Source organism: Schistocerca americana, chromosome 7, assembly GCF_021461395.2.
Source record: "Schistocerca americana isolate TAMUIC-IGC-003095 chromosome 7, iqSchAmer2.1, whole genome shotgun sequence".
NCBI lineage: Eukaryota > Metazoa > Arthropoda > Insecta > Orthoptera > Acrididae > Schistocerca > Schistocerca americana.
The window spans coordinates 558566094-558581461 of record NC_060125.1 but is presented as its reverse complement, the minus strand read 5'-3'; the positions used below and the strand labels follow the sequence as shown (position 1 = coordinate 558581461).

General features: G+C 39.3%; 1 protein-coding gene across 1 annotated transcript in view; it reads left to right on the top strand.

Annotated features, from left to right (window-relative positions):
- LOC124622067 (E3 ubiquitin-protein ligase SH3RF2) overlaps positions 1 to 15368 on the top strand; it is a 223705-nt gene that overhangs the window by 143615 nt on the left and 64722 nt on the right. The window contains exon 12 of the mRNA XM_047147639.1: positions 1214 to 1368. Coding sequence (XP_047003595.1) covers positions 1214 to 1368 — 155 coding nt within the window. The remainder of the gene's footprint in view (positions 1 to 1213; positions 1369 to 15368) is intronic.

Here is a 15368-nt window from a genome sequence, read left to right as displayed (position 1 = left end):
CACAAACTCAAGCAGTGTCACCAAACGTGTTCTTCGATCAGTTTCCGAAAACCAAAGAGAGCATGGAATGGTAGTAAGGATTGAACCAGAAGCCCAGACACTTGAGCCAGAAGCTGTGCAGTCTCATGTGTTATCATCTATGCTGTGAGAACTACTGACACACAGTGTATTTGGTGGGCTGCTTGAATTTACATGTGCAACAGCCTGATTGGTTAACTTCAGTGTTAATTAACTTTGAAATGATGCACTGTATCAAATTTTCTTAACTATTCTCACCAAAACTTACCCTGCAACACCCTTACAAGCATTTCAGACTGTTTCTAATGACAACCCTTTATAATAGCTTGTAAAAGGATAATGGGCATTGACACTTTTCATACTCACCTAGTAAATAGATCCATTTAGTAGACAGATCTTTTATGTTGACATAAGTCACTTCAGTAGTACGAGTAAAGTTTTTTCTTAATGAGTTAACACATATTTCACGTTAACTCTGTTAGTGTCATCACATTATTCATAACTGTTACTTTTTAGTATCTGTGGTATATATTTTTTTCAAAATAAAATCTGAACATCAGTTGTAAAATGCAGATATTCATTTCACTTAATTAGTTTTGACAGAATACTCCATCTTCAGAAGTCTACAAAATTTAGGCAAAAATAAATCCCTAGAACATGGGCATATATGTAGGTAAAGTACAGTACCGTATTACAGAAACTCGCGTAATATTGGTTCAGCAGATGTCATTTCCTAAGTTCAGTGAATCATAATGCCATGACATATTGCAGAGTGTAGGTAGTGTATGGGATTATTACATCCTCAATAGACATCACAACAAACTTCACTAATAGCTCGACAAGCTTGAACTGACATAAGGCATCAAGTTCATCACATTTCATTGTTTCTGTGCCAGTGTAAATAACAAATTTTTCCTCTTTGGATGACTGCAAGAGAATTATCAAAATGATCAGCACCGCTCATGATGCAATCTTCTGTGTATATATAGCAATTGCCATAAACCACTTGTCATGTGAATCACAGCTCCTCTTGGAGCTATGCAGATATTTAAAAGAGATATTCCTTTCTTGGATTTTGTGTCAGCCTTTAGTAGAGTGACGGGAGAGTTATTGATTTTCCTTACACAGGACAGGTCAGATTGAACACTAAACACGACATTTGTCATAATTTCTTCATATCTTCTTTGTTTTACAGGCAAAAGAGAAAAAAGAGAAAGGTGTTGGTTTAATGCGTCGTCTGACTAGCATGAAAAAGTCAAAATCACCACCACCAACTACATATTCAATGGATAACCCTGTGTTTGAAGATGGTACAGTGGCAGCAAGTCCGTCACATCCGGTTCACGTCAGGTAAGGACATTAGTCTAGTGGCTTGCTGAAATTATGAACTAGTTTTTTCTGCTAGGGTTTTCTGTAAGGCTAGATTTAATTTCATTAAACAAATTTCAAAATTTTATCAAATATGTGTTCGATACCAAAGGATGCTGCTGCTGCTGCCGCCCACTTACTGTATGCAAGGACGTCATGTACTCTAGTGGACAGGCTTTGTGCATTTCTTTTTTCCTCACAACATTTGGATTTCCATGTCAAAATAAATACAGATGAATGTAATCTGATGATTATTTATAAATTTAATGATGTAAAATGTAGACAATACTCCATATTCACATACAGCATAAAAACAAGGCAGAACTTTACAAACTCCCCCACCCTTCTGGGTGTATTGGTTAGATTAGATTAGAGATTAGATTAGTACTTGTTCCATAGATCATGAATACGACACTTCGTAATGATGTAGAATGTGTCAGGTTAATAAAAGGTGATATACAAGATATTACATTGGATAAAATATTACATGACACTCTTTTTTGTGGAGGTTGGGAAATTACCCACTTACTATATCCAAAAATTCATCTAATGAGTAGAAGGAGTTGCCATTAAGAAATTCTTTTAATTTCCTTTTAAATGCTATATGGCTATCTGTTAAACTTTTGATGCTATTAGGTAAGTGACGAAAGACTTTTGTGGCAGTATAATTTACCCCCTTCTGAGCCAAAGTTAGATTTAACCTTATTTATGCCCATTTATGAGCAGTATGGTAAGTTTGTTATTTTGTGCATAGTAGTGCTGCAGTGGTAACAAATTCCCATCAGGTATCCAGATTTAGCTTTTCTTTGACTTCCATTAATCACTTAACCCAAATACACTCTCCCTCTCCCTCTCCCTCTCCCTCTCCCTCTCCCTCTCCCTCTCCCTCTCCCTCTCCCTCTCCCTCTCCCTCTCCCTCTCCCTCTCCCTCTCCCTCTCCCTCTCCCTCTCCCTCTCCCTCTCCCTCTCCCTCTCCCTCTCCCTCCCTCACTCTCGTGGCTGTTTGTGTGGTGTGCGGGTTGTGTGTTTCCTTGTTCACCTCATTAACAAAATCTTCTCATTTACTTTAAAATATCCAGTGCCCTGAAATTAATAATCTAGATCAGGGCCACTCACCAAGGCTGATTGTCTAGCAAGTAGTCTTCTTTAAGTAAACAGAACGATGAGTGAGAGAGCGACAGTAAGAGCCACAGGACATCTTGCCTGCTGGCCTCAGTTGTCAGATGGCAAAACTGTAACAAAAACTGTTTTTAGCTCTACCAGGTGGTTATAATTAAACTGATGATGTTTTGAGTGCTGTAGTGCGGGCTTATACATCACAGGATGCTGAATCATCATAGGTATGTTCATTAATTGGTGTGCTCACAAGATATGCTGGAAAAAATTAGTGTTCCACTTTCTGCAACAAGGTGAAAATATGGCCCTGTAAGCAGTTAATGTGGTGTTGTTTTAGGAAGAGGTGAAGAACGATCAAACACGTGACAGTAATATTTCTGGTGTGCCTATTAGGATTTGGTCACAAGTTACTACATGTGTTTAATATGGTCTCCCGACTCAGGAATGTCGACAGTTGCTCACAAGCATATCCATTGTAATCAGAGTGATATGTTGTCGGTGCTTTCTTTCAGATCAGGAAGAGTCCGTTTACAGTCCTGATACACAGTCTTTCAGATATCCAAACAACCATAAGTCATGGATTTAGGTCAGAGGATGTGGAAGGTCCACATCTTGAAATTGCTTAGAGATGATGCAGTCATTGCCACAGATTTCTTGAAGTAAATTTTCCACCTGGCAAGAGAGATGTAAAGTCACCCCATCTTGCATAAAAATAGTAGTGTGGCCACAGTTGCATTCTTGCAAAACTAGAATCACCTGTTGCAGAACTAAGTACTCATAATATGCAAATGTCGCTGTCACCTAACAGACCCGCAAGGTGTCATCTCCTCAAACAAAAACCTACCGGGGATGAAGGAGCTTGTGAAACCACACCACAATCACAGAAGATGAGTGCAGCAGATGTTCCTGCACAACGTGTGTCTTGGGCTTCATTTGGTGCACGTTCTTAATCTTGCAGGGATACCAGTGTAAAATGCACTGCAAAATCTTTTGAACTGTTGACCAGGAAGAGATAATTCGCATGTCACAGCATGAGCACTGGTTGCAGAATTTAAGGCATGTGCTGCATGGTTGGCTATAGCTACAGATACTTAATCAGCAACTGCCATGGAAATGGGTCACCTCCGTCTCCCTTCTTAGTCCATTTATTGGTATTGGGCCTCTTTGCAGCTTTATCTGTCAGCAATATTCCTGGGATGCAGCACTACTATTGCTGCAACTTTGATACAACTACTTTTACCAGTAGTGCACGGTATTTGTTCTCAGTAGGCCTAGTCATTGTGTATGGCACAGAGAACTTCAACCTTTTTAAGCCTTTACACCAACAGTCACTTCACAAAAGAAATCAATGTATGTCACCAAGTAACAAACAGCATACTCATGTCAAAACATGAAACATTTCACATTCTGACTGCCTACAGTGCCATATTTTCACCTGGTGGCAGAAAGTGGAACTTCTTTTCCTTCAGCATACTCAATGTGCACACTAATTAGTGAACATACCTGCAATGTTTCAGCATCCTGCAATGTATATATCCTGGACTGCAGCACTCAAAACATCATTAGTTTAATTATAATCATCCGGTACACGGGAGTCAGTATCTTTTTACCAATTTTGATAGATATGCAAATTGTCATGTGTCATGTGATTTATGGCATAATGCCACAGCAAACTGAATTACTCAGTAGGACTTAGCACTTTATGACAAGTGTGAGGCAGTAATCCATGGCCTGAAAGCCAGTCTGTAGTATTCACCACTTAATTTTAAAAAATGTATTTTTTTTTCAATGTAATGACAAAAGCATTAAATAGATCCATCTTCACTTAAGCAGCAATTGCGATGGTAGTTTTTAGCTTCAATAACAGATATGTTGTGGAGAAGTAGTTCCATTATTTGCAGCAAGGAGATCATCTAGGAAGAGAATCTGCAGAGAGAATCAGCTGGAAACTTTCTTGTAAGATATTTAATGATGTGAAACCATTTTCTACAGACTACTTGATTAAAGAGTGTCTTTTAATAACACCAGGAGAATAGTGTCTACAACTAGTGCCCAACATTGAGAGTCCAATGCAAGAAAAAACAAAGATATTGAGAAGGAAATAATAGAAAATGATTTTGTACTGATTCCGTGTGTCTTCATTTTGTTTTGGTTTCTCATTGTTCTGTAGGTGTTAACTGACTGCTATATATTATGATCAGTGATTAACTTACTCATGTATGATTGCAAATCGGGAAGTCTTTGCACCCCCCCCCCCCCCCCCTTTTATTTCCAAATTACAGTTGTAAATGCAGAGTCAACATATCTGTTTGGCCCGGGCCGTATCTGGCAGTAGCACAGCGGCATAGTGCTGCTGTGAATTGTTGAAGAGGGTGAGTGTGCTTGACATGTTGACAGTGTAGGAGCAGTGAAGTATTGATTCATTTCCTCTCGCACAAAGAACGAGTGCCCTTTGAAATCCACAAGGAAATGCACTTCCTGTGTGAACAACAGTGTTTTGCTGTGAGAAGTGTGAGATGGTGGTGTTGCAAGGTCGAAAAAGGCTGTGAAGACTTGCATTACAATAAGCGTTTGGGGACACCACGTTTGTCACAGGATGACGTCGTATCGAATATGAATGAATGAATGCAATGGTGAAATTGGATTGGCATGTACACCTCGAGACATTTCTCAGGCACTTTGCATTTTTTTTATCTGGGAGTGTTTAAGACCTTGTTCATGGGTCCTTAGGGTGCTGGAAGGTTTCATGTCAGAGGATGCCTAAGCAGTTGAATGATACGATAAATGGCAAGAGAATGAGTGCTTCACTGAGTCACCTGTGAGGAGGGTGACAGTTTTCTGGACTTTTGTTACTGACAATGAAGTATGGATACCGCATTTCATGCTGGAATTGAAGGGGGAGCATGGTGTGGAAACATCCAGATTCACTTGAGACAAAAAAAATTCTGTTCAGTGCCATATGTTGGGAAAGTGATGTTAATGGTCTTCTGGAGTGGTTATGGACCTCTCCTGCCAACCTGAGCAGGGAATATCAGCACCCAGGGCAGGAAAGGGGAGGAAGAGTGTGGTTCATTTGTCACTAGGTGCAGCCATCAGTGCTGATGATTACTGTTTCACACTGTCATGTCTACAGGCTGTCATCAACAAGAACTGCTGAAGGATCCTCGATGTGGGCAATGTGATTACCCCCGTGGCAGCGCAAGGCCAGTTGCGATGACCAGAACTGCCGACAAGCTCCGGTCGTTTCACTGGGAGAGTCTGGGCTACCCAGCGTACAGCCCAGACCTTGCCCCCTATTTATTTATGCATTCTCAATCCACTGAAGAAGTTACTAGCAGGACAGCGATTCACGTGCAACTATGAAGCCAAGGCAACATCTGATGGTTCCACAGTCAGCTGGACGAATTTTATCATAGGGTTGTCTCAGATTTAGTGCTGTGGTGGAACAAATGTCTGAAATGGTGTGAGGACTACAAGGAAAAATAGTCGGGCACATAGAATTGTACATATAATAATAAGTACCTGTAGTTGTATGTACCTTATTTTGGTTAGTAAAAAATAGGGGCAAAGACTTTCTGATTTGTCCTCGTAGTTTATAGTTACTTTTAGCCTTTGGCGTTTATTTGCTTGCAGGTCTTTCCCTTACATTATGAAGTGTATGTTATTAAATTCACTGCAACATTTTTTTAATGGTTAACAGTTACATGTGTTTGATCAATATTTCTGAGATTTTTCTTCAGGTTCCTCTATTTCGAATCAGTCTTCAGAACATTTGCTTGTTTATGACTAAGAAAAACGACAACTACTATATTTTATTTGCGAGACTATTACTTCTGATAGATTGAGCTTGGGGCCACTGTGCACCACATGACGCATTCTATGATGCACCTGTTACTCTATGGTACTACTTTTTTCAGTGGACACTCTCACTCCTAGGGCCTGTGCTCCATGGAGCAAGAGCCAGTCTCATTGCTGCGTAGAACACTAGCATGAACAGTCTTGATTTAGACTAAGTTATCATGGTTAAAGTACAGGTAGCTAAAGTTTATCTGTTACTTGTGCAGAAACATAGGTTTTCTGATGACATTGTAATTTTGTCAGAGACAGCATAGGTTTTGGAAGAATGGTGTCATGGAAAGAGGTTACAAGATGAACATCAACAAAAGTAAGACAAGGGTAATAGGATGCAGTCAAATTAATCAGACAGTACTATTAGATTAGGAAATGAGACATCAAAAACAGTATCCAAATTTTGGTATTCAGACACCAAAATAATAGATGATGGCAGTGACAATATTTCACAAATGAATAAAGATATTCAGGAAGTAAAAACAGCAAATTAAATATAAAATTGAGGTAGCTGTCAGAGCTCTAATACTGCCAGTAGTTCCAGAGCTACATGAAACCAACAAAAGTGCTCCATTACTGTACTTAGAAATTAATTAATGCCGTTAACAAAATTGATTAAACTCTCAGGAAGATGCCAACAGATGCTGATGAGAAGTGAATCAGGGTAGTGTCAGTTGGAGGGTGCTAATGGGAGATAAAGGGTGTAAACTCTGAGATGTGCATGTGGAGAGGAGACAACTGTACGAGACACATTTGCGAGACAGCTGTGACAGTTTGGGTTGCATGTTAGCCACATTGATAAAGTATTTGTCATGAGAAGTGCTAAATTCAGGACTGTAAATTCTGGAGGGGCTTTATGTTTGGCACATAATAAGCAGCACCGAGTACTTTAACTTTTGATGGAACTTTGCATCCACAGTGATGCTAGGCTTCCGATGCTAAAAGTTGTTGGGACTTAACGATGGTTAGTCGATGATTCAGTGTCTTCGGAGGGACATGTATAATTTAGCATTAGTAAGTCCGGTTTGCCGTACTGGTTCTATGATTCACGACACTCTGCAAATTTGTCTGAGGATAATAAACCATTTACGGAACTTTAGTTCTCACATGCGCTGATTAATTTTAAATCGGCGCTACAGTGTAATTGTTAAGGAATATGTATAGGCGATTTCAGTGATAAATGTTCACAGGAACAAAATGTGAGGGTGCAAAACCCCTTTGATATGGATGAGCTACTAACATTAAATGGTTATCCATCTAGCGCCTTCCACTGCCAGGATAAAACCGTTGATATTAAGAAAGAACTTTATATTATTTTAAAACCACAGTTAGGAGCAAAGGTCAAGGTTCACCAGATGTGGGTCACAATAGTTAAGCAGAGACTTGCACAGGATAGACTAGCATGGAGAACTGCATCAGATCAGTCCTTGGGTTAAATACCACAACAACACTACCATTTGTAAATATAAAAAAGGCATTTGGACTCAGCACAGGAAACATACTTCACAGGGATTGTTTAGAAAATACTGAGCCATGAATACATCCTTGGACAATAACTTTCAGTGATTCTGATCTTACCTAGGGCTTTAAAATAAAATAAAGTTTATATGAATGTTAATGGTTTTATCCCTGCATAGTGTATGTGATGCACAGATAACTGAAATATCATGGCTAATGTGAACAATGTAAAACATCAGTATGCCATTTTTACAGTCTGTCTAAGAGCTGTCGTTTCTTTGAGAGCGGACAGCTGACATCGTTCTCAATGGCTGGGTTTTTCTCTCCACCAGCCAAGAACATGTGTCTGTCAGCAAGACCCTTGCTGTCCAGTGCATGCTGACTCACTCCTCTTAAATAAGCTAACCACCACATGGCTGCTAGCTCTCATTGTGCTGTCATGTTGTTGTTGTGGTCTTCAGTCCTGAGACTGGTTTGATGCAGCTCTCCATGCTACTCTATCCTGTGCAAGCTTCATCATCTCCCAGTACCTACTGCAACCTACATCCTTCTGAATCTGCTTAGTGTATTCATCTCTTGGTCTCCCTCTACGGTTTTTACCCTCCACGCTGCCCTCCAATGCTAAATTTGTGATCCCTTGATGCCTCAAAACATGTCCTACCAACCAATCCCTTCTTCTAGTCAAGTTGTGCCACAAACTTCTCTTCTCCCCAATCCTATTCAATACCTCCTCATTAGTTACGTGATCTACCCACCTTATCTTCAGCATTCTTCTGTAGCACCACATTTCGAAAGCTTCCATTCTCTTCTTGTCCATACTAGTTATCGTCCATGTTTCACTTCCATACATGGCTACACTCCATACAAATACTTTCAGAAACGACTTCCTGACACTTAAATCTATACTCGATGTTAACAAATTTCTCTTCTTCAGAAATGATTTCCTTGCCATTTGTGCTGTCATACTGTGCATGTATATCATCACATTGTCTGACAGGGATATCATCTCGTTTTGTCACTAACTACACTGTAGTTCATAGGAATTGTAAACAGTGAAGAACTGTGGGGTCAAGGAGATTTGAATTCTTGTCTGACTATATGGTCCACTGGAGCTGTGAAGGACACACTAAGTACCATATTTTCTTGGTCCAAAGAGTGTGGGAAATGACAGAAGTTGAATAAATGAGTACGTGATCATCTCACTGAACAGCGAGTACGTGATCATCTCACAGAACAGCAAGTGTCGTATGTTCTGAAGTATATTTGTCAATTGTCTTTGGAAAAATGCTTAATTTTTGTGTAGAGCAGCACTGAAACAGAAAAAATAGGTAAAAATATGATAACTGGTATTGCTATTCAGTGGTAAGATGCTTCTATTCTTGTGTTGGACTAAATCCATTTTGACTGCTGCCGCTCTTGGCAACGAGTGAAACAATTAGGAAAAACACAGTTATCACTTATCTGATACAGACTGGGCTGTATGAGAGCACAAATGCTCTTCAACCTGTATTTACAGGTTGTTTAATTGTTCTGCTAATTTATTATTTTTCTGTTGATAATTATGGTCAACAGTGCCATATTTGAGTGATTATTTTAAGGAAACTCTATTGAAAGCTGAATAACATTGATAAATTTAATTACTTGTTTAAATTTGCTGTATACTATAAATTCATTGGATATTCCAAGAGTGACATCATCATCACAGTAGTTGTCACAGGGAAGAATTTCAGTGGTAAGAGTTTATTTTGGCTGAGGCCCTCATGCTGTTCTTCTATGATGTAGAGAAAGGATGGTGGATAAAAAAGGGTATTTTGAAAGAGGTGACAGTTTTCCAGGTGTTGCAGAAGAAAATACTATGAAAAATATCACAAATCCTTTTAATTCAATATAATGTTGGGGAATTAATTCTCAAACAACTACTAATCACTCCCTAGCCACAGTTCCCATGCAATCCACATCACAATAAATAAATCTGTCCTGATATAGGTGGTATCAAAATTTTGTTCCTCAGGTAAGTGGCTCATTACGCTTTCTTTTATTTTAAATTGAATTTTTTTTTTTCCAGCTTCACAGAAAAATTTTCTATAATGGAAACCACAGAAATTCAATTTCGTATGAAGATTTGGATCAAAGTAATCACTGGCTCAAATATAGAATTCCTCTAAATATGTGAAAAATATGTCTGCTGTCAATTGCTTACACTTGTTCTCTTTAAGAGAGTACATTGTCTTGTATGAGCTAAGTTGTGTTTTGTAACTGCATGTGCATGTTATACAATTTATAGATTCATGCCTTTCAAAACACAAGCAGTGTGTGTTTAAACCTTCTCACTGTAAGCTTTGTCATATTTGCATGCTTTGTTTATTTTTGTGTGACTTGATGCATATGGACTCAGTTCTGTAGGATGATCAGTAAATTGAACATGTTGTAGAAATACATGTAGAAAATATGTACTTAAATGAATGCAAGCAACATTAGTGTGATTAAACTGAAGTAGACTTGTTGTGTGTTGTGGTTTTCATTCCAGAGACTGGTTTGATGCAGCTCTATATGCTACTCTATCCTGTGCAAGCTTCTTCATCTCAGACTAAATGCTGCAACCTACATCCTTCTGAATTTGCTTAGTGTATTCATCTCTTTGTCTCCCTCTATGATTTTTACCCTCTATGCTGCCCTCCACTACTAAAGTAGTGATTCTTTGATGTCTCAGAACATGTCTTACCAATTGATCCCTTCTTCTAATCAAGTTGTGCCACAAATTTCTCTTCTCCCCAATTCTATTCAGTACCTCCTCACTAGTTATGTGTTCTACCCATCTAATCTTCAGCATTCTTCTGTAGCACCACATTTCGAAAACTACTACTCTCTTCTTGTCTTAACTATTTATTGTCCATGTTTCACTTCCATTTGTGGCTACACTCCATACAAATACTTTCAGAAAAAACTTCCTGACCCTTAAATCAACACTCGATGTTAACAAATTTCTCTTCTTCAGAAACGCTTTCCTTGACATTGCCAGTCTACATTTGGTATCCTCTCTACTTCGACCATCATCAGTTGTTTTGCACCCCAAATAGCAAAACTCGCCTACTACTTAAAGTGTCTCATTTCCTGATCCAATTCCCACAGCATGACCTGATTTAATGCGACTACATTCCATTATCCTTGTTTTGCTTGTGTTGATGTTCATCTTATATCCTCCTTTTAAGACACTGTCCAGTCAGTTCAGCTGCTCTTCCAGGTCCTTTGGTGTCTCTCACAGAATTATAATGTCATCGGCGAACCTCAAAGTTTTTATTTCCTCTCCATGGACTTTAATTCCTACTCCAAAATTTTCTTTTGTTTCCTTTACTGCTTGCTCAATATACAGACTGAATAACATCGGGGAGAGGCTACAACCCAGTCTCACTCCCTTCCAAACCACTGCTTCTCTTTCATGCTCCTCGACTCTTATAAATGCCATCTGGTTTCTGTACAAATTGCAAATAGCCTTTCGCTCCCTGTATTTCACCCCTGCCACCTTCAGAATTTCGGGGTGGCCAAGCGGTTAAAGGCGCTATAGTCTGGAACTGCGCGACTGCTACGGTCGCAGGTTCGAATCCTGCCTCGGGCATGGATGTGTGTGATGTCCTTAGGTTAGTTAGGTTTAAGTAGTTCTAAGTTCTAGGGGAGTGATGACCTTAGGTTAGTTAGGTTTAAGTAGTTCTAAGTTCTAGGGGACTGATGACCTTAGAAGTTAAGTCCCATAGTGCTCAGAGCCATTTGAGCCTTCAGAATTTGAAAGAGAGTATTCCAGTCAACATTGTCAAAAGCTTTCTCTAAGTCTACAAATGCTAGAAACGTTGGTTTGCCTTTTCTTAATCTATCTCTGAAGATAAGTTGTAGGGTAAGTATTGACTCACGTGTTCCAACATTGCTATGGAATCCAAACTGATCTTCTCCAAGGTCGGCTTCTTCCAGTTTTTCCATTCATCTGTAAAGAATTCGTGTTAGTATTTTGCAGCTGTGGCTTATTAAACCGATAGTTCTGTAATTTTCACGTATGTCAACACCTGCTTTCTTTGGGATTGTATTTATTATATTCTTCTTGAAGTCTGAGGGTATTTCGCTTGTCTCATACATCTTGTTCACCAGATGGTAGAATTTTTTCTGGGCTGGCTCTCCCAAGGCTGTCAGTAGTTCTAATGGAATGTTGTCTACTCCTGGGGCCTTGTTTCGACTTAGGTCTTTCAGTGCTCTGTCAAACTTTTCACACAGCATCATAGCTCCCATTTCATCTTCATCTTCCTGCTCTTCCATTTCCATAATATTGTCCTCAAGTACATCGTCCTTGTACAGACCCTCTATATACTCCTTCCACCTTTCTGCTTTCCCTTCTTTGCTTAGAACTGGGTTTCCATCTGAGCTCTTGATAATCATACAAGTGGTTCTCTTTTTTCCAAAGGTCTCTTTAATTTTCCTGTAGGCAGTATCTATCTTACCCCTAGTGAGATATGCCTCTACATCCTTACATTTGTCCTCTAGCCATTCCTGCTTAGCAATTTTTCACTTGCTGTCCATCTCATTTTTGAGATGTTTGTATTCCTTTTTGCCTGCTTCATTTACTGCATTTTTATATTTTCTCCTTTCATCAATTAAATTCAATATTTCTTCTGTTACCCAAGGATTTCTACTAGCCCTCGTCTTTTTACCTACTTGATCCTCTGCGGCCTTCACTATTTTCTCTCTCAAAGCTATCCATTCTTCTTCTACTGTATTTCTTTCCCCCGTATTTGTCAGTTGTTCCCTAAAGCTCTTTCTGACACTCTCTACAACCTCTGTTTCGTTTAGTTTATACAGGTCCCATCTCCTTTTTGCAGTTTCTTCAGTTTTAATCTACAGCTCATAACCAACAGATTGTGTTCAGAGTCCACATCTGCCCCTGGAAATATCTTACAATTTAATACCTGGTTCCTAAATCTCTGTCTTACCATTATATAATCTATCTGATAGCTTCTAGTATCTCCAGGATTCTTCCATGTGTACAACCTTCTTTTATGATTCTTGAACCAAGTGTTAGCTATGATTAAGTTATGCTCTGTCCAAAATTCTGCCAGTTGGCTTCATCTTTCATTCCTTACCCCCATTGCATATTCACCCACTGCTTTTCCTTCTCTTCTTTTTCCTGCTGTCTAATTCCAGTCCTCCATGACTATTAAATTTTCGTCTCCCTTCAGTGTCTGGATAATTTCCTTTACCTCATTGTACATTTCTTCAGTCTCTTTGTCATCTGCAGAGCTAGTTGGCGTGTAAACTTGTACTATTGTGTTAGTTGTGGGCTTTGTGCCTATCTTGACTACAACAATGCACTCACTGTGCTGTTCATAGTAGCTTACCTGCCTTTCTATTTCTTTATACATCATTAAACCTACTCCTGCATTACCGCTTTTTGATCTTGTATTAATAACCCTGTATTTACCTGACCTGAAATCTTGTTCCTCCTGCCACTGAACTTCACTAATTCCCACTATATCTAACTTTAACCTATCCATTTCCCTTTTTGAATTTTCTAACCTACCTGCCTGATTGATGGATCTGAAATTCCATACTCCAATCTGTAGAACGCCAGATTTCTGTTTCCTGATAACGAGGTGGTCCTCAGTAGTCCCCGCCTGGAGATCCGAATGGGGGACTAGTTTTCCTCTCCAGAATATTTTACCCAAGAGGACGCCATCATCATTTAACCGTACAGTAAAGCTGCATGCCCTTGGGAAAAATTACAACTGTAGTTTCCCCTTGCTTTCAGCCGTTCGCAGTACCATCACAGCAAGACCGTTTTGCTTAATGTTACAAGGCCAGATCAACCAATCATCCAGACTGTTGCCCCTGCAACTACTGAAAGGCTGCTGCCCCTCTTCGGGAACCACATGTTTGTCTGGCCTTTCAACAGATACCTCTCTGTTGTGGTTGCACCTGCGGTACGGCTATCTGTGTCGCTGAGACATACAAGCCTCCCCACCAGCGGCAAGGTTCATGCTTCAAGGGGGAGATTAAAAATCGAATAAAAAAAGTCTTGATCGCATTTTCAGAATTTTAATTTGTCAGCAACCGGTTTTGGGCCTTTCCTCAAACTATCTTCAGGCTTTTCCCAACCATTATGGCTGGTGGTGGTGGTGAATGAAGCGAAACCCGTAGAAGTAAAGTTGTCACTTTCATGGATCTCACTCCGTCTGTTGCCATCAGCAGCCATAATGGCGGGGAAAAGCCCGAAGATGGTCTGGGGAAAGGGCTGCAACCAGTTGCTAACAAATAAAAAATCAGAAAATGCAATCGAGACTGTTTTTATTTGATTTTTAGTATTTTACTCTGATCACTGTGCTCCAATTACAGAATGCCTTCTAAAATTTTGAACTAGTCTTGCCCCTTCTTTTTTTATTTTTATTTATTTATTTATTTTAAATAATCCAGTAGTACTAATCTGATTCGGAGCTAGTCAGTGTATTGCTTGGTCCTGGCTGGTATGTTTACTCCTTATACAGCATCAGGCCATTGCAGTAGAATCCTGTATCAGCAAACTGATTGATGTGATAATTTAGAAGGTTAACTGGATGAAACTTGTCCATGCCTTTATTTTGCAAGGGGGCTATCTAGCCACTGGTTCATGTTCCTCTAGTCGTGCATCAGTTTTCTAGTTGTTTACTGTTCATACAGAGCGTATGGTAGTAAAAAGCTACAAAGACCTTCAAAACCCACCACATACAAGTGGAAAGTTCTGGTCGCAGCCTATTGAAAGGATTACCATGTCATTGCTCATGTATAATAAATCAGCTCACATGTGCTCACATTAATTATATACTATACGCGAGATGGATATTAATATAGCAAATTATGGGCAGATAAAGCATCAAAGCAGGCAGTTTGCCCAAATCCCAATAAATGTCCAACAGCACTTTCTTTCTTTCTTTCTTTCTTTCTAAGCACTACATTACTAATCATTGAATGTTTGACAGGAGTCATAGTGTTTTCACGCATTACTGAGTTTTCTGGGATTGACATTTTTATCTACTGGGACTCAGTCTTTTGATATCTCTGAGTGCGAGAACTTCAGAGTTGTTTTCAGTGTCTCAGCATCTACAAAAGTGTTATTTTTTTCCTCTCTTTCACAGGAGGAAGGAAACTTGTCAAAAATTTAGCATTACCAGTATAGAAGTTTGTTAATAAAGGATCTCTGTATTTCATTGACTGTAATCTGACTCTGTATCAATGCAGCTGATTAATTTATTGTTAGCCTCTGGTAAGAACAACCGATCTGGTTTTTTGGTTTTTATCTTGTTTATGCTGCTGGCAGAATCAGGTCATAATCAAGTGTACTGATTGGCAGGAAAGTGTCATCACTTGCTTATGCAGCATTTGAAATTGCCTTTTGAAGTTATAATTATAGGCTAAAGCTGATCCTTTGCAATAATGGAGGATAAGGGGCACTGAAGGTTTGGAGCACAAGTTAGGAAATAAAACTGATGTTTTGGCATCTAGCATTTTTATCGGGTTCTTCTTTCACAGCATTGGAACTGTTTTTTATC